Source organism: Antechinus flavipes, chromosome 5, assembly GCF_016432865.1.
Source record: "Antechinus flavipes isolate AdamAnt ecotype Samford, QLD, Australia chromosome 5, AdamAnt_v2, whole genome shotgun sequence".
NCBI lineage: Eukaryota > Metazoa > Chordata > Mammalia > Dasyuromorphia > Dasyuridae > Antechinus > Antechinus flavipes.
The window spans coordinates 203484284-203507298 of NC_067402.1; the positions used below are offsets into that span (position 1 = coordinate 203484284).

A 23015-nucleotide genomic window follows, 5' to 3' on the forward strand; every position below is an offset into this window, starting at 1 on the left:
GGAAAACTAAATGAGTATTGTGGCTTAGGGTTTCCAACCTAAGGATAGTTTCCTAACCAAACAACACCAAGAAGAAGAATAGCTTGCCTTCTAATGTACCCTTTTCTTACTCCTCAACATATGACAGGGCAGAATCAAAATTTTCTGCTATTCACAATAAGATGCTGAAAGTCAGAAACAGAGCATACTACCAGAAATTGCACCAAAAGAGAATCAAGTAGACTTTAAAAGAAATTTTGTTATCCTTCTTGAGCACAAAATTATCTATGTGAGGGAATAATATAATTGATATATATTTTCCAATTTTATCTACAAGTTGGTTTCCTTCCTATTCTTTAGAAAGGCTTCACACTATGGATTTAAGATTTTTCTCTTTCTATGGTAAAAGCCATAATTCTGCCATTTGTTCTCTTAAATTCTTTGAATATTCTTAATTTCTCTCTGGAGCCTTTCTTGAGCATCTTGTTATAGTTTTATTATTTCTCTTTTCTTCAATGCCAGTAAAGCCCTACATATTGATATTCTGTCCTAGTTCCCTCTGATCTACTCTCCCTCCTACCTGATATTTAAATGGCCTTGTACTCATCTGACTTAATTTGGTTTTAAATTGAGTTTTTTTATAAATTATTTTCCCCCTATATTAATTTCTTGCTATCTAATGAAGAAATGCTGCTCATAATCTTTTCCACTGAGAGATTTTTGAAACAAGTTTATATTTTAAGTGAGTGTTACCCTTGGTTTCCATGTCTCTTTTAATAGAAGGAATATATTTGCTCATTTTGGCAGTTCCTAGACTCTGTATTGTAGACATTACATTGATTAAATTTCCAAAGTAAATGATAATTTCTTTATTCCTTTATCCATTTCCAAATTTCAATAACCATAACACATTTAAATACCTCAGATTATAGCTTTTTTTGTGTACTCTCTCTTTTTTTCATTTTTATTCTTTGGTCTATTTTTTTTCTAACAATTTCATGGTATGATTATATGCAAACAGCTGAGTCTTAAATGACTCCCACATCAGTAACCAGTCCTTTATTTTGTTTCTAAGATAGACTCAATTTCATTTTTGTGATCTTAGTTATTACTTTCCCTACACAAAAACTGTTAGCTTCCTCTAGGTATTCCAGTAATTCCTAGAATTATTTTTATCCTTTTATTGTTTGCTCCTAAATCTTCATTGCTCTGATATCATCAATATGAAAATATATGTTGATTTAATTTTGAAAATAGTATTGAGTTCTTAATTGAATTTCTCCATTTCATCATCCTCATCAAAACATGTTAAAATATCTGCAATTATCCTATAGAACAGAACTATTTCTACTCATGACCCCTTTTTGCCTGAGAAATTTTTATGTGACCTGGGTATAGAGTTATAAAAAATAGATATAAAAATCAAGTATTTACTTATAATAAATCATAAATTCATTTTCAAATGATTCTTTGGTATATATATAATTTTATCACCAATTAAAGACAAAAGAAAATTTGCATATTAATGAGATGGAAATGCTTGTTTATGTTTACCCAAAGAATTAAACTTGTGGGAATAGTTGAGACCTTTTGTTGTTGCCAAATTTTTTATAAACCCCATTTTCAGTTGCATGACCCCATTTGGGGTTATGACCCACAGCTTATGAAGTTTTGTTATAGAACATAAATTTAAAGTTAGAAAGATTCTTAAAAGCCACACCTTTTTCATTTTCCAGTGAAGAAACTGAAGCAGAGAACTTATACAGAATCATACGGCTTGTCCAAGGTAGCATTTGAACCAAGGTCTTCCTGACTCCATATCCAGTGTTCTATCCACTACATCACAGTACCTCTCCATAGTAGTGGGTTTTTTTTGGTTTTTTTGCAAGTGCCCATCATGAATACTGCAAGGTGAAATTACCAAGTGTTCCGTGAATTAATGTGTGTGTTGCTTGTGGATATATGTATGTATGTATGTGTATAAATACACACACATACAGATACACACACACACATGAGCAGCCTCTTTGTGTGGTTACATTTGAATAATCAGAAGTGGGAATATCTTCAAAAAGCCTTAGTCTCTTTCTCTCTGGGTAAATCTATTTTTGGTTCGAAACCATTATTGGCAGCATCTGCTGAGCAACAATGTTGTTACAGGGAAACTCTTTGGATTCTCTCCTTTCCAAATTAAAAAGTAGCCCTGATGATGCACACCTCAATTCTTTGCCTACCTCATTTTTGGAGGACATCAATCTGGAGACAGGGCCCTGATTTTCAAAAGATCAGTAGAGAGAACCTCCCATGGTCTGTGATCCTGTAAGGGTAAGAGTCCAGAAGTACAGTCTATGTTGGATGTTGCAGCCAACCTTGAGTCAATTCTATCAGGATCCAGACTATCAGTAGCTAAGAGAAGTACTCACCAAGTAATGATGTCATATTTGGTTGTGAACTTGGTGGGATCAAGACTACGTAGAAACTGCTTTGTCTTCACATTGAGGTAGTATAAGGTAGACATCCCTACCTTTCTTCCTGGCTTTGTATTTTTTTTGTTATTGCTATATATTGAAAGTAAATATTCCATTTAGAAGTTAATTTATAATGGGGCACTCACTGGCATCTAATGTTGAGGAGAATCACATAGAATTTGAGTTTGTGCTAATGTTATTAGTCGGTCAATCAGCCAATAAACATTTATTAGGTATCTACTATATGCTTGGTCTTAGCTAAGCATTAGGGATACTGAAAACGGCATACTATAGCCCCTGCCTTCAAGGAGCTTGTAATATAAGGGAGGCAACAACAAGAAAGCAAATATATACAAACAAGTCATATACAAGATCAACAGGAATTTTAAAATGAAAAGTATAATATTTAAGAGGGATAAGAAAGGCTTTCTGTAAAAGGCAGATTTTAGATGGGACTTGGAGAAAGCCAGGAAAGCCAGAGATAAAGATGAGGAAACAGAGTATATCAAATCAGAGGACAGCCAGAGAAAATGCCCAGAGACCAGAGATAGAGTGTCTTGCTCATGGAACAGCAAGGAAAGCAGTGTCATTGGATAAAATGAGTATGATAAAAGATTATAAAGTTAGAGATGAGGTAGGTTAAATATGGCTTTGAACACCAAACTGATTTCTATTTGATCCTGCATGTGATAGGGAGCCATTAGAGCTCATTGGGGAGAGTGTATGTGGGGTGGGAAATCTACCTTAAATTAAAAATGGTTGGCAGTTGAATGGAAGATGGACAGAAATTTGGAGAGATTGAGGTATGCAGATTCACCAGTAGGCCATTGTAATAGTTCAAAAGTAAATGGATAAGGGACTTCACTATGGTTGTGGCAATATCAGGAAAAAAAGGAGTCATATTTGAGAAATATTGTAAAAGTGAATTTAACAATCCTTGGCTGGGTGGAGGATAGTGGTGGAGGGAGCATAAAAATAATGAGGAGTTGAGAATGACATTAATGTTGTGAGCTTGAGGGACTGAGAGATGTTGTTCTCAATAGTAATAGGGAAATTAGGAGAGGGTGAAGGGGAAAGATTTAGGTGGAAAAATAAGTTCACTTTTTGACATGTTGAGTTTTAAATGTCTACTGGATATACAAGTTAGAATGTCTAAAAGGCAGTTGGAGGTAGGAGATTGGAGGTTATTAAAAAGGTTAGGGAAGGATAGATAAATATGATAATTATTAGCATAGAGATGAGAATGAAATCTATGTGGGGTGATGAAATCATAAAGAAAATTAGTATAAAAGAAGAGAAGAGTCCCAGAACAGAAACTTGTGAGATAGCTATGGTTAGAAGGCATGAACAGGATTAGGTCCAGCAAAGGGAGTGGAGAAGTAATAGTCAGGAAGGAGAACTTAAAGAAATGTAGTATTCCAAGAACCTGTTGCTGTTCATCCTTCGTTTTCAAAGAAAAAAATCATGCTATTGATATCTCAAGGGATTTAAGTGCTGCACAAAGCCATCAGCCTCACTCTCTCCTACAGAATAATTAAAGTTCAGTGGCAAGACAAAAATCAAGATAACTGACCCTTTTAAACTAAGCACTTTCCCAGGTCTCACTTAGCTGAAGAGCAATACCCACTTAGTGATCAAGGAATAAGTAAGAACTGAAATTTTAAAAAATAATCCAGTAGAGGCAGCTAGGTGGTACAGTGGATAGAGCACCAGCCCTAAAGTCAGGAGGACCTGAGTTCAAATCTGACTTCAGATATTTAATACTTCCTAGTTGTGTGACCTTGGGCAAGTCACTTAACCCCAATTACCTCAGGGGGAAAAATAGACAAAAGTTTCTGGCAAGAACAGAAAACAATTGCTATTAACATTTACTCTGAACCATCAAATCACACACACACAGACACACACACACACACATACAAAATAAAGAGAGGCTATTCAATGAAAGCCAAAGGGATTTGACTTTAAAAGCATAGTCAAGTTGGGCTTTTTCTTTTTCTTTTCTTTTTTACAATGAGATTTTTCTAAGCTTGTTTTTTCAGAACTCAATTTCAAGAAATCATAAATAAAAACTGCAAGACAGCTTATTATCTCAGTTTTTTGAAAAAACAATGCTATGTATACATATATTGTATTTAACAAATATTTTAACATATTTAACATGTATTGGCCTACTTGCCATCTGGGAGAGGGAGTGGGGGGAAGGAAGGGAAAAATTGGAACAAAAGGTTTTGCAACTGTCAATGCTGAAAAATTACCCATGTGTCTATCTTGTAAATAAAAAGTTATAATTAAAAAGAAAGAAAAATAATGATAAAATAAACAAATAGTATTTTTTTAAAAATCTAGCATCCAAACCCTAAGATATCTTACAAAATATAAGCCACCCAAAGTTATATTCCTTTGTACAGAGCATTCCCATGTAAGACTATGATTCCCAACATGGACACAGGGACCACATAGTCAGAAGGAAGAAGGAGGTTGAGGAAGAGAGGGAGAGGGAGGGAGAGGGAATGGAGGGGAGAAGAAGGAAAGAAGGAGAAGGAAATGGAATAGGAGGGGGAGGAAGAGGAATAACAGCAGCAGAAGAAAGGGGAACAAAGGAGAAGAAAGGAGGAGGAGGGGAGGAGAAGAAGAAGGAGGAGAAAGAGGAGAAGGAACATTGCTTAACTCAAACTGGCAGGTTGTATTCCCAGAAGGAAGCTACTACTCACAGATTGTTGTTTGTCCTTCATTCTTGAAGAGGACCAGTAACATCATTGGAGTGATGCCTTGATTTGCACGTGAATTGAATTTAAGTGAGGGAGAACTGCACAAAGTCATCAGCCTCACTCTCTTCTCCACAGTCACGCTGGAGTCCAATGGCAAGACAAAAGTCAAGACAACTGGCGATACCCCACTCCCCCACCTCAAGAACCTAGAAAGGAGAGTGTCAAAGAAGAGAGGGTGATCAACAATATTGAAGAATGGGGAGAGACTGAGGAAGATGAGGTTTAAGAAAAGGTCACTAGATTTGACAATTTAGAAATCACTGGTAACCTTGCAGAGTGCAGTTTCAGTAGAATGATGAAGTTTGGAAGCTGGATTGTAAAGAGTTAAGAAGTGGGGGGGGCAGTGCAAGAACCTACTGTAGATAACCTTTTCATGGAATTGGCCATGATTGGCCCATTGGAGAAAAATGGTATGATTACAAAGATGGAAGAACAAGTGAGCATTTTTAAAGATGAGGGGGACAGGAGCATGATCATAAGTATTGGTGGAACAATACCCCAAACACCTAAAGCATACTACTAAAATTCTGAGAGAGATATAGCAATCTCTCAGAAATTAGATCTGACAATTCTGAGATATCACTACACACCTCTCAGATTGGCTAATATGACAGGAAAAGATAATGACGAATGTTGGAGGGGGTGTAGGAAAACTGGGACACTGATATATTGCTGGTGGAGTTGTGAATTGACCCAATCATTCTGGAGAGCGATTTGGAGCTATCAAACTGTGCATACCCTTTGACCCAGCAGTGTTTCTACTGGGCTTATACCCCAAGAGATCTTAAAGGAGGGAAAGGGACCCACATGTGCAATGTTTGTGGCAGCCCTTTTGTAATGACAAAGAACTGGAAACTGGGTGGATGCCCATCAGTCAGAGAATGACTGAATAAGTTATGGTATATGAATGTTATGGAATATTATTGTTCCATAAGAAACGATCAGCAGGATGCTTTCAGAAAAGCCTGGAGAGAGACTTACATGAACTGATGCTAAGTGAAATGAGCAGAACCAGGAGATCATTGTACATGGCATTAATAAGATTATACAAAGATCAATTCTGATGGACTTAGCTCTTTTCAACAATGAGATAGTTCAGGCCAGTTTCAATGCTCTTGTGATTAAGAGAACCATCTACACCCAGAGAGAGGACTGTGGGAACTGAGTGTGAATCACAATCTAGCATTTTCACACTTTTTGTTGTTGTTTGCTCACATTTTATTTTCTCTCATTTTTTTCCTTTTTGATCTGATTTTTCTTGTGCAGCATGATAATTGTATAGATACATATGCTTATATTGGGTTCAACATAATTTTTTTACAATGTTTAACATATATTGGATTATTTGCCATCTAGAGGAGGGGGTGGGGAAAAGGGGAGGAGATTGGAATACAAAGTTTTGCAAGAGTCATTGTTGAAAAAATTTCCATGCATATGTTTTGAAAATAAAAAGCTTTAATTTAAAAAAAAGAAATTAGTTCTGAATGCTAATTCAGGCATTCAGAAGACATAGATTCTATATTCTTTTAGAAGTCTATTCATGCTATACCTAAATAAACTTCCAATTGTTAACTGTTGCATGATCTAGGAGTATCTCATTTCATTTAATTCCAGTCCTGAACCTGAATCTGAACCATTAAATGAAATGCTGAAGAGCTGAATCAACTCTTACCAAAAATACTCCATTTTTTTTTTTACCTTATTATTCAAAATTGTTTTACCTTTAAAGGAATTTGGTGGAGGATTCTGGGAAGATGGTGGAATAGGTTGGTAAACTTCAAACTCTTCAGATTTCCCAACAAATAGAACAAATTTATGCCTCAGGGCAAATATATATTGATGAAAAATCAAGAAGTCATAGGGCAAAACAGAAGTTCTTCTGTTACAACCCAAGAAAATCTGAAGAAAAACTTTGAGCCAGGGATTAACCCATGTGAAGTGCAAACACCTCAGGACAGCTCTGCAAAAACACCAAATAGAGCTCCCAGAGGTCAACTAAGTTTGGTTTAGTGAACCTTGGTTGATCAGGAAATCAGGAATGCCAGGCCCACCTGTGCTGCAGAGACAGGGCAGCCAGAAGGAACTAGCACCTGATGAATACAGAAGCAGTGAGGCAAGGACACTGTAAGCTGTGGGCACTTGCAAGAGTGGAGAGCTCTTGATTTGGGGTTCCAGATCAGATGAGAGAGCTCAAGTGAAGCTAGAGGCATCAGCCCCCACCCCACTATTAAAGGTGCTTAATATGTCTTATTTTAAAAAAAAATGAACCAGCAAAGAAGAAGGAATCCAATCATAGTAACTTACTATGGGAACAGGGAAGACAAGGGTTGATCTTCAGAGGCAGATACTGAAGTAAAAAGAATTTCTACCCCAAAGAATAATGTGAAATGATTCCCTGCCCAGAGAGAATTTATAGAAGAACTTTAAAAATAATTTAAAAATCAAATGAGAGACATTGAAGAAAAACTTTTTTAAAATCCATGCAAAAGAAGATTATGAAAAAAAGTTAACCAATTAGAAAAGGAGATACAGAATCTCAAAGATGAAAATAACTCATTGAAAATTAGAATTGAAGATGGCAAAGCTATGAAAGACCAAGAAATAATAAAACAGATTATAAAGAATGAAATAATAGAACAGAAAGTGAACTATTTTGTAAGAAAAATTACAGATCTGCAGAACAGATGAAAAAGAAAAATATGTAAGAATAATTGGACTGCCTGAAAGTTGTGACCAAAAAAAGATCTTTGACACAATAATGCAAGAAATGATCCTGGAGTGATAGAGGGGAAAGTAGGAAAAAAAAATCCAACTATCAGCATCTGGAAAAGATTCTTTGTGGAAAACACAGAGGAATATCATTGCCAAATTTCAAAACCCTCATAAAAGACAAAATTTTACAAGAAACAAGCAAACAAACAAACAAACAAAAACAATTCAGATACACTGAGCTACAATTAGAATTGTACAGGACTTATCAGTATCCACAATAAAAGATCATAAGACCTTTAAAGGAATTTAAATGGGCCCTCAGAGTTATAGAAAGAAATAAACAAAACAGAAGTAAGTAAATGAATTCACCACTCTTGGTTTAGAATCTTTCACCAAAATTATTTCTGTCCAGGACCAACCATAGGGTCTACAAGAGAGCTAGAATTAATTATGTCTTCAATGACAAAAGAAACCATCAAAGGACATCTTAATCCTAGTGGAGACTGTTCATTAGACATCCCACAGGTCCCACAGGTGAAGCAAGACATACAACTGGAATAGAATCTATGTGGAGAATCCATCTTTACTACCATATAATAAAATTAAGGGATGCTATTGGATGGAAGTGCAATATGGAAAAGAATGTCTAGTCGAGTTCATAGATGATAGAAAGAATCATATTTTTAGACTTAACAGGGACAATGAGTATAATCAATTAGCAAATCCTGAATCAATATAACCATGATAGAAAGTACACAAGCAGAACAAGTTATAGAAATATATACACTCAACAGGGAAAGGGGAGAAGATGCTAGACTAGAGAAAGTGGTTTAAAGCAAGAATTAAAATATTAATCATTCCTAAGCAAAACAAACTAAATATATACCAAAAATATATATAGTTGCTTTTTTTATTTTTGCTCAGGTAAAGAACTGGAAAATGAGGTAATACCCACCATTTGAGGAAGTATCTGAACAAATTATGATATATAATAAATGTGATATAATAATAGTATTGTGCTGTAAAGTATTATAAGGGAATAGTTTAGAGAACTAGAAAGATTAGTATGAATTAATGAGTGAAATAAATGTAGCAAGAATAATTTACACAGTTACAATATTATAAAGATAAACAATTCCGAAAAACTCTAAAAAAACTAATCATTACAATGAGCAAGAAGACTCATGATAAAACATACTACCTGATAATGAGATAAACTCAAAATACAGATGGAGATTTTTCTTTTTTTATGAACATAGCCATGTGGGAAATTGTTTTCCAAACCTTATTTTTAACAGGAATTTTACTTTGTTTTGCTTCTCAATTGGGGTAATGAGGAGGGAAAGTGAGAGAAAAGGCAGATTGTTGTCAATATAAAAAATTTCAATCTATCATTTTACAATATCCATAATCATAGTCAGTAAATTAAGAGCTATTTGGAGTTAATTTGATCAATATGATAATCCATTTTAAAATTAGTACTCCAGCATGTATTTGTCTTTAATGGTGACTCATTACTTTTAAGAATTATTTTTAATGTTTCCATTCTTTTCTAATAAAGAAGTATCTCTGATACCACCTCATAGTCCTCAGATTGGCTAAGATGACAGAAAAAGAGAATGATAAATGTTGACAGGGATGTGGGAAAGCTGGGACATTGTTGGTGGAGTTGTGAAATGATACAACTATTTTGGAGAACAATTTGGAACTATGTCCAAAGGACTGTAAAACTGCATACCCTTTGATCTACCAGTGTCACTACTGGGCCTGTATCTCAAGGAAATCATAAAGAAGGGGAAAGCACCCACATGTGCAAAAATGTTTGTAGCAGTTCTTTTTGTGGTAGCAAAGAATTGCAAAATGAGTAGACGTCCATCACTTGGGGAATGGCTGAATAAGGGAATAGTATATGAAGGTAATGAAATATTATTGTTCTGTAAAAAATGATGAACAAGCTGATTTTAGAAAAGCCTGCAAAGATTGATATAAACTGAAACTGAGAGATGCAAGCAGAACCAGGAATACATTGTACAGAGTAATAGCAAGAATGTGTGGTGATCAACTATGAAAGACTTGGTTCTTCTCAATGCTTCAGTGATCCAAGGCAATCCCAATAAACTCTGGACACAAAATATCATCTGCATCCAGAAAAAGAACTATGGAGATTGAATGTAAATCAATACCTGCTATGTTCACTTCTTTTTTTCTCTCTCATGATTTTTCCCTTTTGTTCTGATTTTCATCTCCCAATGTGATTCATAAAGAAATGTGTATTTTTAAAAAGGTAATATGCACATATAAACAGGAAAAAATTAAATAAACAAAATAAAAAATACTTATGAATCTAACATATTGAAATCATATTTATCAAGATTTTTTTTGCACAAGTATAAAATAACCTTACTAAAAATAACATGACATTGAAGAATTTAAATGGTTTCAGCACAAAATCACAGAACTTTAGAATTGGAAGGAACCTCAGTAACCATCCAATTTGAACTATACTGCTCTACAACAAATGTACTACAACAGTCTTTGCTTAAAGGTGTCAAAAGAGGAGGAACCTAAAAAAAAAAAAGGAGAAGGAGAAGGAGGAAAAATAGGGGCAGGAGAAGGAGGAGGAGAACAAGAAAAAGGAGAAGGAAAAAAACAGAAAAAAAAAGAAGAAGAAAGTATGACATCTTAAAGCAGCCCATTCTAGTTTTGGATAGCTCTAATTTTTAGAAAATTTGCCACTTTGTTGCTTCAACACATTACTGCTGGTTCTTCCATCTGAGGCTAAATAGAATGTCTAATCCTTCTTCCACATGAAAGTTCTTCATACTCTTGAAGACAGCAATCATTTTGTTTATTATAACATGGAATGATTTTTTTTAAGTTTCACCTTTCTTAACACTGACTAGAAATGACAAGAGGGATGTAGTCATTTTGAGGAATTCAAATATTACACTAAAAAAGTGAACAAAAAATTTACACTGTATTTAAGTACACATATACATTTATAAACTATGTACATAATATATGTTATAGCATTATATTATAAACATATTTTAATATAATGATATTGTTACATTTACTATTACTGCAATTTCAAGCTTCCAACGGTATAGTTAGTTAATTTGCTTATCAAGTTATACTTGTTCCCTTATCACCCAATCAAAGAGGTAAACATCATGTCCTTTGATTGATAATTTCATTGTGTTAATTTAAGCAAAGAAACTCTGGTCACTTGTATGTATTTGTTATGTATGTGTGTGTACATTTATCTGTCTCATGCCTACTCTCTCATGAATATGATCTCATGGGCTATAACTGGGCTGTCACTGAAGTTTTCATACTGTTTCACAAGGCCGATGGAAAAAAAAACACTAAATGCCTCTTGTTGTTTGGTACATGTATAAGGGGTGGACTTGGAGTGTCAATTGGAGAGAGATGTGTATGATTCATTAAAAACTCCAGGGGGCTACTAGATGGCACAGTGAATAAAGCACCAGCCCTGGAGTCAGGAGGACCTGAGTTCAATTTTGGTGTGAACCTGGGTAAGCCATTTAACCCCAATTGCCTCTCAAAAAACAAACAAACAGAAAAACTCCAATGAGAAAGACTTTGCAAACTGTAGATATATAGAGGAAACCAACTGTCTGATTTCTTGTTTAACTCCCTAGAAACATTAGTTCTCCTTAAGAGCTTATTCTCTTATCAGAAGAACTCAGACATTTTTGCCTATTTCCTGGTATATCAAGAACTTTAGTACGGTAAAACAAACTGGCACACTCCTATTTCAATCAGGACTATCTCCAGTTGTCCTGATCTATATCTGGCCATGAACCCAAATGCCTCTGGAGGGGAAAGTGAGGCAGGTGACCTCGCACAGCCCTCCCTCACCTAAATCCAAGTTTCTGTTTATTGTTTAACTTGAATTGATAGTTTTTCTGAAGTTTACTTTTGTAAGTACATCTTTGGTGTAATAATTATTAGTTGAGATCTACAACTTTAAAATAATTCCTCAAAAAAAAATTCTGAAGATAAAGAACCAACAAAAGACAAGATAAAGCAACTTTCCAGTCGAAGATAATTTAGAATGTCAGCAGAAAAGGTTGTCTCACTGAGTGAGAATGGAGCACAGGCTGTGCTTGGCAAGTCAACAGCAGGCCACAGAAGGGACTGAATTGGGTGGGAATGGCTTCCCATGCTAAAAGATGGTAAGAGGATTAAATAACTGATCAAAAAGACACTATAGGAAACCTTTGCTGATGCCATGTGCAGGACTCTGTTGCACTGATCAGTATAGGTCCAGGTTACAGACCCAGAGCTAAGAGGAAAACTAACAGGGAGTTTGGTCATAATTCAAAGTAGGAGCACAGGCCAAGAGAGAAGTGACCACTCTTTCATTAGATCATACCACTTAAAAAGAACTAAAATTTTGTAGACTCTCTCACCCACAAAACTGGCTTTAAATACAGCAGCATGAAAAAATCTGAAGGTTGGGACATTGCCCCTGAAACGCCAAGAGCAGAGCCCAACTTTACTATTAAGTTAAAAGTCAAGAAACAGGTTAAAGAAACAAAAAAGGGAAAACAATAGAAAAAGAATCTGACCAGAGAAAGTTACTAAAGTAACAGAAAAGATCAAAACACAAAATCAGAAGACAATGAAATCAAAGGAGCCATACACAAAGTCTTGGAGAAATATTGAAGTGGTCTCAGGTTCAAAAAAAAATTCCTAGAGGGTTCAAAAAGCATTTTAACAATCAAATAAGATAGAGGAAAAACTGAAAAATAAATTGAGAATAATGCAAAAAAATTATGAAAAAGTTAACCATTTGGTAAAATATTACAGAAAATGATACCTAAGAAACCCAAATAGATTAAATGATAAAAGAAGCAAAAAACAAATAAATAAAAAGAACTCCTTTAAAAAGCAGGATTAATTTAGTGAGAAAAGATTCATAAAATTCTACAACAGAGAAGAATTTATTAAAAAGTGGAATTAGCAAAATACAAAGGTGCATAAAAACCTCATTGAAGAACAAAATTCCTTAAAAATTAGATTTGGGCAAGTAGAAACTAATGGTTTTCAGCAAGACACATCAAGGACACATCAAAACATAATAAAAAAAATCAAAAGAATGAAAAAAAGAAAATGTGAAATATCTTTTTGGAAAAAGAACTAACCTAGAAAATAAACTGAGGAGAAATAAAAATTATTAGACTACATGAAAGCCATGAACAAATACAGAGCTTAAGACATCAGCTTTCAAGAAATTATTCAGACTGCTCTGTTCTCCTGGAACCAAGGGGTAAAATAAAAATTGAAAAAATCCATTAATCATGTCCTGAAAGAGATCCCGAAAGGAAAAATCCCCAAAACCCTAAAGAAAAATTTCAGAGTTCTCAGGACAAGAAAAAATTACAAGTAGTCAAAAAGAAACAATTCAATTATCATGAAGTCACAGTCAGTATAATACAAGATCTAGCAGTTTTTACATTAAGTAATAAGGACTTGAAATCTGATTGTCTTCAGGACAAAACCTTAGGACTCTCCTAAGATCTATTTACGGCTCTAGCAGGAGCTGCCCTAAGCTTTCTTCTTCTCAGAAGCTGACCAATCCTTAGATTATTTCTATTCGTGTCTCCTACAAGATACATTTAAAGATCCCATATGAACATAATAATGATAATAATAATAATAATAAACACTTATATAGTATTTATTATGAGCTGGTTACTATTGTGAGTGCTTTACAGTTATTTCATTTGATCCTCACAAGAACACAATAATATAAGTATTATTATTATTATTATCCCATTTTACAAGTGAGGAAATAAGGGTCATATAGCAAGTATCTGAGGTTGCTCAGGAGCTGGCATGCGACAAATGTGTCAAAGTACAACCACATATTTGACTGAATTATGTCCTGGGACATGGATGGAGACATATGCTTTTGTTAAGTGTAAGGTAGTCTACTTTTATTAACTAGTAGGTGACCTGCAAGCATCTTATTTTGTTCCAATATCAAACCTATCAGGGGACTGTTGTGAATCCAGTCCAGAATAATAGTTCTCTTTTGTTGCCTGTCTCTTACCACCATTTAAATTGGATTGAGAAGTAGACCAAGGAGAAACCCTCTTGTACACTAGTATCTTTTTAGAAGCATTCTCTAGATTCCATTTTTGATCCTCCTACACTTACCCTACAATGTTCCAGAAAGCTTTGCATCCTAGTTCACTTCATTCTTGTACTTTATACATTGGAAATATGAATCACCAAGTGGCCTCCATCTAATTGGTTGATTCCTCGCATAATGCCCATTTTAAGGAGAGCATACAGGCCAACCAAGTCTTCAGTCTTCTTTTGGATATAATCTTATCTCTCACTTTTTATTTCTTCCTCTTAATCTTTCCACCCTCCAACCTACTCCCTTATCTCACTCTCATTTTTCATCTTCCTTTTATATAATCTTCCCCAAATTATAATGTAAGTTCCTTGAGAGTAAGGGCTATTTTTTTCCCCTCCATGTATTTATATTCCTAGTCCTTAGCTCTGGTGCATAGTAAAATGGTTAATAAATGTTTCTTGATTTGATTTGACTTATATAGACTTATAATCAAAATGTCTTTTGGGAGAAGTAGAATTCCATGGTAAAGGGAAATCCTTTTCTTTTTAAAAAATTACAAGAATATTACAAGAAGCTGTGAGTGATTTTTTAAAAATATAGTACCTCAACATTTATGCTGATTAACATTCTAGTCAGTAGTTTGAAGTGTTTTTTGTCTTTAAGGTTAAATCTCAAAGTCTCTTATTTACACTGGAAAATACAAGTATTTAACAAATAGAACCCATGCATCACTATAAAGTTTTTATACTAAAGCTAACAATGAGCTATGCTTAAGCTCACATTATTAGCTTCAAACACCAATAGAATATGCTATTATTCATTATCCTCATCCTCTATCCTCATCCCTCTCTACTTCATTTGGTTCATTCTTTTTTTTTAAGAGCCTCTTCATTTATCACCGATGTCTACATATGATTCTCTATAGTATCTTTTTTCATAGTTTTCTTTTAGTTTGCCAATTTCTGTTCATAAAGATTTTAAAACTTTTTCTTAAAGTCTTTGGCATACTGGAAATTACTGTTACTGGAAATGCTCTTAACTTGAATTATCTTCTTGTTTAGATAAGAGAATAGTAATATTCATTCTTAAGTTACTTGATAAACATTGTAGATATGGCCAAATTAGCACTGGAACTGAACAGTTAACATATTTTTCCCTCTTTTCTGAACTCTTCAGTAAGCTAAAGATAAAAGTAGAAGAGAATGGAGGAAACAGGAAAGTCACAAAAATGTTTTCATTGGTTAGATGTTTCATGTTCTATGCTATTTTGAATTGTACACATTTTGAACTACAATTTAACTTTTACAATTCAGTTGAGGCAATATTTCAAATTTCACATATTTTATGAGGATAAAAAGTGACCAAACTTCAATTATCTTTCATTAAAACATCTCTCACAGAAGTGATTTTCTATCTATTTTAGAAACTATTTTTCCTATTTTTTATAAATTAAATGAAAAATGAAATTGAAAGGTAAAATAATAGCTAGTGCACAAAGTAGGGCATATAAATGTTACTGTGTAAGCTGTTATATATAAAATAGCCATTTAATTTTTAATTACAATTACAGTATGAAATAGTATATATGCAAAACACTTCACAAACATTGAAGGGATCAATAAATGAATTATTATTCAAATCAATAATGTGTTTTGACTTGGCTATATATTTAGCTGAAAGGAGGCTAGATCTGGGGCAAATAATTAGTACCATCTAGGTTTCAATCTCCTTATCTATAAAATGAGATGGTTATTGTATATGACCTCAAAGATTTCCTTTAGGGCAGCTAAATGACACATTGAATAGCATAATGAGCCTGGAGATTCAAAAACATTTTTTCAGTTAAAATCTGGCATCAGACATTTACTATCTGTGTGACCCTGGTCAAGTCATTTAATTCTTTTTGCCTTGGTTTCCTCATCTGTAAAATGAGCTTCAAAAAGAAATTATAAACTACTCCTGTATCTTGCCAAGAAAATGTCCCAAATGTGGTCATAAAAAGCCAGCCATTACTGAAAAGTGATTGAACATCATCATCAAGGTCTTTTGTAGCTCTAGCTCTATAATCCTATTATCTTATATCTTGGTGGAAGGCTACCTACATGTACTTTAGAGATATCACATTACTAAAAGAACAGAATGAAATCACTTTTTATGCAAAATGTGCAATTGTAAAATCAACATACCTGAACCAACTTCTTTTTCCTCCTCTTCAATGTTATTTTTGATACTATCATATTCCTCATCAATTGTCTGGTTGCCTCGTATCTGTGACAAAACTCTCCGAGCTTTTTGAGTCTGTCCTTTCTGAATGAGCCATCTTGGGCTTTCCGGCAGAAAGAGAAATCCAAGGAATTGTATTATTGCTGGAATAGCTGAAAGGCCCAGCATATACCTACCAAAAAATAGAATTCTGTGAATCTAATGTTATTAGTAATAAAGCATAAAATAATTATGTTGGTTACATTAAAATTAAGTTTAGATGAACCTAAAATAGTCAGATTTTATTTTTTGTCCATAATGGGTATCTAACCCTCTCTCTAATATAGATTTATGATATCATTTTCTATATTGGAGATGACTGGATTCTTCAAGACTACAATTATACATCACAAACATTGGCAGATGATAACAGATAAATGAACATTAAGTACAGTTATAAACTTTGTCTTCCATTTGAGTACCAACCTCATTTCAGAAATGCTCATAATTAGAAAGACATAGTGATATGATCTGTACCAATTAGATAAAGTCACAAAGAGTTAAAAGTATAGAAATATGTTTTTAAAACCAATAATATTTATTCTGAAAATAATCAGTCAAGATGGCAGAGGAAGACCTCTCTCCTACAACTACTGTGCAAAAATCTAGGAAAGAAAGTATCATTTCAAATTCAAATCAGGAAAGGAAATTCAAGAAAACAAATCATAGTAAGTAATTTATTCTAATCCAGATCAACACAGAGAAATAGACAAAGACAGTGTCTTTGGACACTGATGATGAGGACAAGCTAGGATCACTTCATACTTTGAATCATGCATACTGAATATATATATGTTGATACACAAAAACACACTGTATCTATCGGTAGGTTCTCTTATCTATATCTATATATCCTTTACAAAAATTGGTCAAATATCAAATCATAAAACATCATACACAGAGACAGAAAAGGAAAAATATTAAACATGTAAAAAAGAGAAAGAATAGATCAGTGAATTTGGAATGTAGACTAAAGAAATGAAAAAACAAATTTTAAAGATCCAATTAATCACCAAAATAAAATATTGAAAGTCAAATAGAGACTAAAACAGTTGAAACAGAAATCCCTCCCCCACTCAATTACTAAAATTAGGAATCATTTTAAAAATAGATAAATTACCCAATTTCATTTTTAAAAGTTAATCATAATAATAGCTAATATTTATATAGTGCCTACTATGTGCTAGACACTATGAGGAGTACTTTACAAATATTATCTCATTTGATCCTCATAACAACCTAGTAATGTATGCACTATTATCATCCCTATTTTATAGATGAGGGAATTGATGCAAAAGGTTAATTAACTGCCCAACTAGCCAAAAAGTCTCTGAGATAAAACTTTAATTCAGTCTGCCTGTACTCTAGCCACTGTTTAACCTCAGTGAAAAAACAAAGAAAAAAGAGGGGCAGAGTCAAGATGGCAAAGAAAAGACAGGGACTTTCCTGAACTCTTCCCAGAACCTCTCCTTTAAGTAATGCCACAAGAAGACCTTTAAGTAATGCCATAAAACAATTTCTGGTGTGACAGAACTCATAAAAAGATGAGATAAAATAATTTTCTAGTCAAAATTAACTTAAAAGATTGGCAGGAAAGATCTATCACTCTTGGGTGAGAGTGGAGAAGTCTGCAGCATGGGACAGATCAGCAAACTAGGAGCAAGCCTTGGAAGCCACTGAATCATCAGCAGTGATTGCTTCCAGAACTCTCAGTCAACAAATGATAAGGGGTTGAACAATCGATCAAAAGAGATTACAAGTGTATCTTTGCGACAACTCTGAGGTACCACTACACACCTGTCAGATTGGCTAGAGTGACAGGGAAAGATAATGTGGAATGTTGGAGGGGATGTGGGAAAACAGGGACACTGATACATTGTTGGTGGAATTGTGAACACATCCAGCCATTCTGGAGAGCAGTTTGGAACTATGCTCAAAAAGTTATCAAACTGTGCATACCCTTTGATCCAGCAGTGTTTCTACCGGGCTTATATCCCAAAGAGATACTAAAAAAGGGAAAGGGACCTGTGTGTGCCAAAATGTTTGTGGCAGCCCTGTTTGTAGTGGCTAGAAGCTGGAAAATGAATGGATGCCCATCAACTGGAGAGTGGTTGAGTAAATTGTGGTATATGAATGTTATGGAATATTATTGTTCTGTAAGGAATGACCAGCAGGATGAATACAGAGAGGACTGGCGAGACTTACATGAACTGATGCTGAGTGAAATGAGCAGAACCAGGAGATCATTATATACCTCAACAACGATACTGTTTGAAGATATATTCTGATGGAAGTGGATCTCTTTGATAAAGAGAGCTAATTCAGTTTCAATTGATCAAAGATGGACAGAAGCAGCTACACCCAAAGAAAGAACACTGGGAAATGAATATAAACTGCTTGCAATTTTGTTTTTCTTCCCGGGTTATTTATAACTTCTGAATCCAATTCTCCCTGTTCAACAAGAGAACTGTTCGGTTCTGCAAACATATATTGTATCTAGGATATACTGTAACCTATTCAACATGTAAAGGACTGCTTGCCATCTGGGGGAGGGGGTGGAGGGAGGGAGGAGAAAAATCGGAACAGAAGTGAGTGCAAGGGATAATGTTGTAAAAAATTACCCTGGCATGGATTCTGTCAATAAAAAGTTATTAAAAAAAAACAAAAAAACAAGTGTATCTTTGCTGGAACTGGGGCAGGGCTCTGTTGCTTTGCCCATATTTTTATCTGGGTCACAGTCCTAGGGGGCAGTCCCCAGAATGAGGAAGAGCACTAACACACTAGAATTTGTACTACAGTGAAGTGGGGATCTGTGGTGTTTTTCTTCTTGAATATATAATATATAGATGGTTCTCTCTGGGTGTAAGAGCAGGTTTCTTGGGGAGGTTTTCTGGAGGCAGCCTTAGTATCAGTTCAGATCAATAATTACCCCAAATGCAGCCAGCTGATAAAAGTTCAGCTCTTTTATTGTCTCCAATATAGCCCACTTAGCTTAGAGGCCTATCTCTCTGCTTGGTTCCAAGAGCTCCCTCCGAATGTCTCCAAATCCAAAGGTTTGTTCTTCAGCCTCCAGCCAGCCAAGTGGAAAATGGAATGAATCTCTCTTGCCTCGAAGAGAGAGTTTCTGATTCTCAATCTTCCAGAATGCTCTGCGTCTGTCACAGCGTGCTCCTCTCCAATCTAATTCAGCTGAACTCTCTTGACTGGGCTCACTGAAGCTCTATTTATGCTCCTTCGAGAGAGAGGGATTGTGGGTTTTCTCCCATAGTGCTCTCTGGCCCTAAGAGCTTCAAGGGAGGTATGAATTCGGATATCTCATACTAAACTCTGAAATCTCCCAAATGTATGAACTCCAATGAGTAAAGGTGTGAACACAAGCAGTGTATCAATTAGTTCTGCTTAGTACCTTGTTTCAGGTCTGGCCCAAAACATCTCCTTGTAAGATTAGATCAATGATACTGAACCATGCTAAATTAGGTAATTATTGTCTCTATCAATTCTAATGACTTAACAATTTATAAAGATTCCAACAGGGATCCTCCTCACAATTCCAGGGCAAAGAAAAGTACTTGTGGTCCCTCACAGACCAGACCACAAAACAGGAGAGCAGTAAACCCAGCTCTCCTTAAATCATACCATCTTGAAAGAACTGAAAACTTCTAAGTCTTTAGAAGTATCTCAGGAAATGGCTGCACAAAACTCCTGAAGCTTGGGACAATGAATCTTCCATATTGGAAGCAGAGCCCTATTTTAACAAAAAGTTTAAAAGACAAAAAATAGACTGGCAAAATTAGCCAACAATAAAAAAAAATTCTGATCATAGAGAGTTACTTAAGGTGACAAGGGAAATCATAACATACACTCAAACAAAGACAACAAAGTCAAAGCCCAAACATCCAAAGCTTCCAAGGAAAATATGGATTAGTGTCAGATCATGGAAGGGATCAAAAACAATTTTGAATTGTTTGTAGCAGCTCTTTTCATGGGGGCAAACATTTGGAAATTGAGTTGATGCCTATCAGAGAATGGCTGAATAAGTTATGATGTATAAAGGTAATGAAATATTATTGTTCTAGAAGAAATGATGAGCAGGCTGATTTCAGAAAAGTCTTGAAAGATGTACATGAACTGAAGCTGAGTGAAGTGAACAGAACCAGGAGAACAGTGTACATGGTAACAACGAAATTATTTGATGATCAACTGTGATGGACTTGGCTCTTTTCAACAATATAATGATTCAAGGCAATTTCAGTAGACTTGGGATGGAAAGTACCAAACACATCCAGAGAAAGACCTACAGAGACTGAATGTGGATTGAATCACAGTATTTTTATTTTTTGTTTGTTTGGTTTTTTCTTTCTCATTTTTTTTTCTATTTGGTCTGATTTATCCTACACAACATGAAAAATAAAAAATGTATTTAAAAGGATAATACATATTTAACCTATATCAGATTTCTTACTGTCTTGAATAAGGGGGAGGATAAAGAGGTAGGGAAAAAAACTGGAACACAGAATTTTACCACAAAGAATGTTGAAAACTATCTTGACGTGTATTTGGAAAAATAAAATACTATTGAGGGAAAAAAAACAATTTTGAAAATCAAGTAAGAGGGATAAAGGAAAAATTCAGATGAGAAAGTGATGCAAGGAAATTATGAAAAAGAATCAACACACACACACACACACACACACACAAACACACGCATACACACATACAAATATTAAAGAAAATTACACCTTAAAAATACAATAGGCCAAATGGTAAAAGAGGTACATAAATCCAATGAACAGAATAATGTCTTTTTTACTGAAAAATTTTTTATTCTTTATTTTAACAATATTTTATTTTTTCAAATACATGCAAAGATAGTTTTCAAGCTTTACCTTATCAAAATCTTGTGTTCCAAATATTTCTCCCTCTCCCTTTTCCCTCTCTCCAAAACAGCAAGGAATCTGATATAGGTTGAACATGTGCAAATAGAAAATTGTCTTGAAAAGCAGAAATGCTCAAATAGAAAAAGAAGAACAAAAATTCACTGAAGAAAAAAAAACTCCCTTAAAAGTAGAACTGGACAAATGGAAAAGGAGGTATAAAAGCTTGCTGAGGAAAGTAATCCCTTAAAAGTTAGAACTGAGCCAATGTAAGCTATTGACTTTATGAGAAATCAAGAAACAATAAAACCAAAAGAATGAAAAAATAGAAAACTGTGAAATATTTCACTGGAAAAACAACTAGAACAGAAAAAAGATATAGGAGAGATAATTTAAAAATTAATTGGATTATCTAAAAACTATCATCATAAAAAAGAGCTTAGCCATCATCTTTCAAAAATTACCAAGGAAAATTCCCTGCTAAACCTGAAGGTAAAATATAAATTGAAATAATCTACTGATCACCTTCTGAAAGAGATTCCAAAATGAAAACTCATGGAAATAATATAGCCAAATTTTAGACTTCCTAGATCAAGGAGAAAACATTGTAAGCAGCCAGAATGAAATAATTCAAGTATTGTAAAGTCACAGTAAGGATAACACAAGATTTAGCAGTTTCTGCATTAAAGGATTTGTGGTCTTGTAATATGACATTCTACAGGCAAAGGAACTAGGATTACAATTAGGGATTACCTATCCAGAAAAATTAATCATAATATTTCAGCAGAAAAAAATGGATATTCCATGAAATACAGAACTTTCAAGCAGAAAAGACCACAACTGAATAGAAAATCTGACTTTCAAATACAAGATTCAAGGGAAAGGGAAATTATAAGGGACCTAAGATTAAACTGTTTACATTGCTACATAGGAAGATGATACTTGTAACTCACAAAAATTTTCTCTTTATTAGGGCAATTAAGAGTGTCTAAGTATAAAAAAGGACACAAGTATGACTTGAATATGAAGATATATCTAAAAAAATAAAAATCAAGAGGTAAGAAAGAGGAATGCACTGAGAGAAAGGGAAAGGGAGAGGTAGAAAAAATAAATCATCTAACATCAAAGAGACAAGAAAAAGCTTTTACAATGGAGAAGATGAGGAAGGTGAAGAGGAGTCAGTGAATTTTAGTCCCATCAGAATTGGCTCAAAGAGGGTATAATATGCATACTCAATTAGGTGTAAAAATTTAAATTACTCTACAGGAAAGTAGGAAGGGATGAGGTGGGGTGATAGAAGAGAGGGCAAATTGAGGAGGGTAGCAGACAGAAGCAAAACAGTTTTTGAGGAGGGACAGGATGAAAGAATAGGGAGAACAGAATAAATATGAGTGAATTAAGAGTGAAACACATTAAACAATCATAAATGTGAAAAAAATTAAAGCAAGTTTTTTCTAACAAAGACTTCATTTCTCAAATGAGACCTGAAGTCAAATTTATAAAAATAAGAGCCATTCCCTAATAAACAATCAAAAGATATGAACAGTTTCAGTTTAAACAAAGCTACATAGAGACATAAAAACTGCTTTAAATCACTATTGATTGGAGAGATGTAAATTAAAACAATTTTGAGACACTAACTCATACCTCTGGACAATAGAATATAAAAGAAAAATAATCAATGTTGGAAGAGGTTGGGAACAATGGGACATTAATACATTGTTAGTGGAATTGTAAGCTAATTCAACCATTCTGTGGAGAAGGTAGAACCAAAGATCTATAGAACCTTACATACTCTTTGATCTAGCAATACCATACCTAAGTCTGTATG

The 23015-nt window shown here is 34.3% G+C and overlaps 1 protein-coding gene across 1 annotated transcript in view; it reads right to left on the minus strand.

Moving 5' to 3' along the window:
• Positions 1-23015, minus strand: part of SLC2A13 (solute carrier family 2 member 13) — a 141902-nt gene that overhangs the window by 90254 nt on the left and 28633 nt on the right. The window contains exon 3 of the mRNA XM_052000189.1: positions 16235-16443. Coding sequence (XP_051856149.1) covers positions 16235-16443 — 209 coding nt within the window. The remainder of the gene's footprint in view (positions 1-16234; positions 16444-23015) is intronic.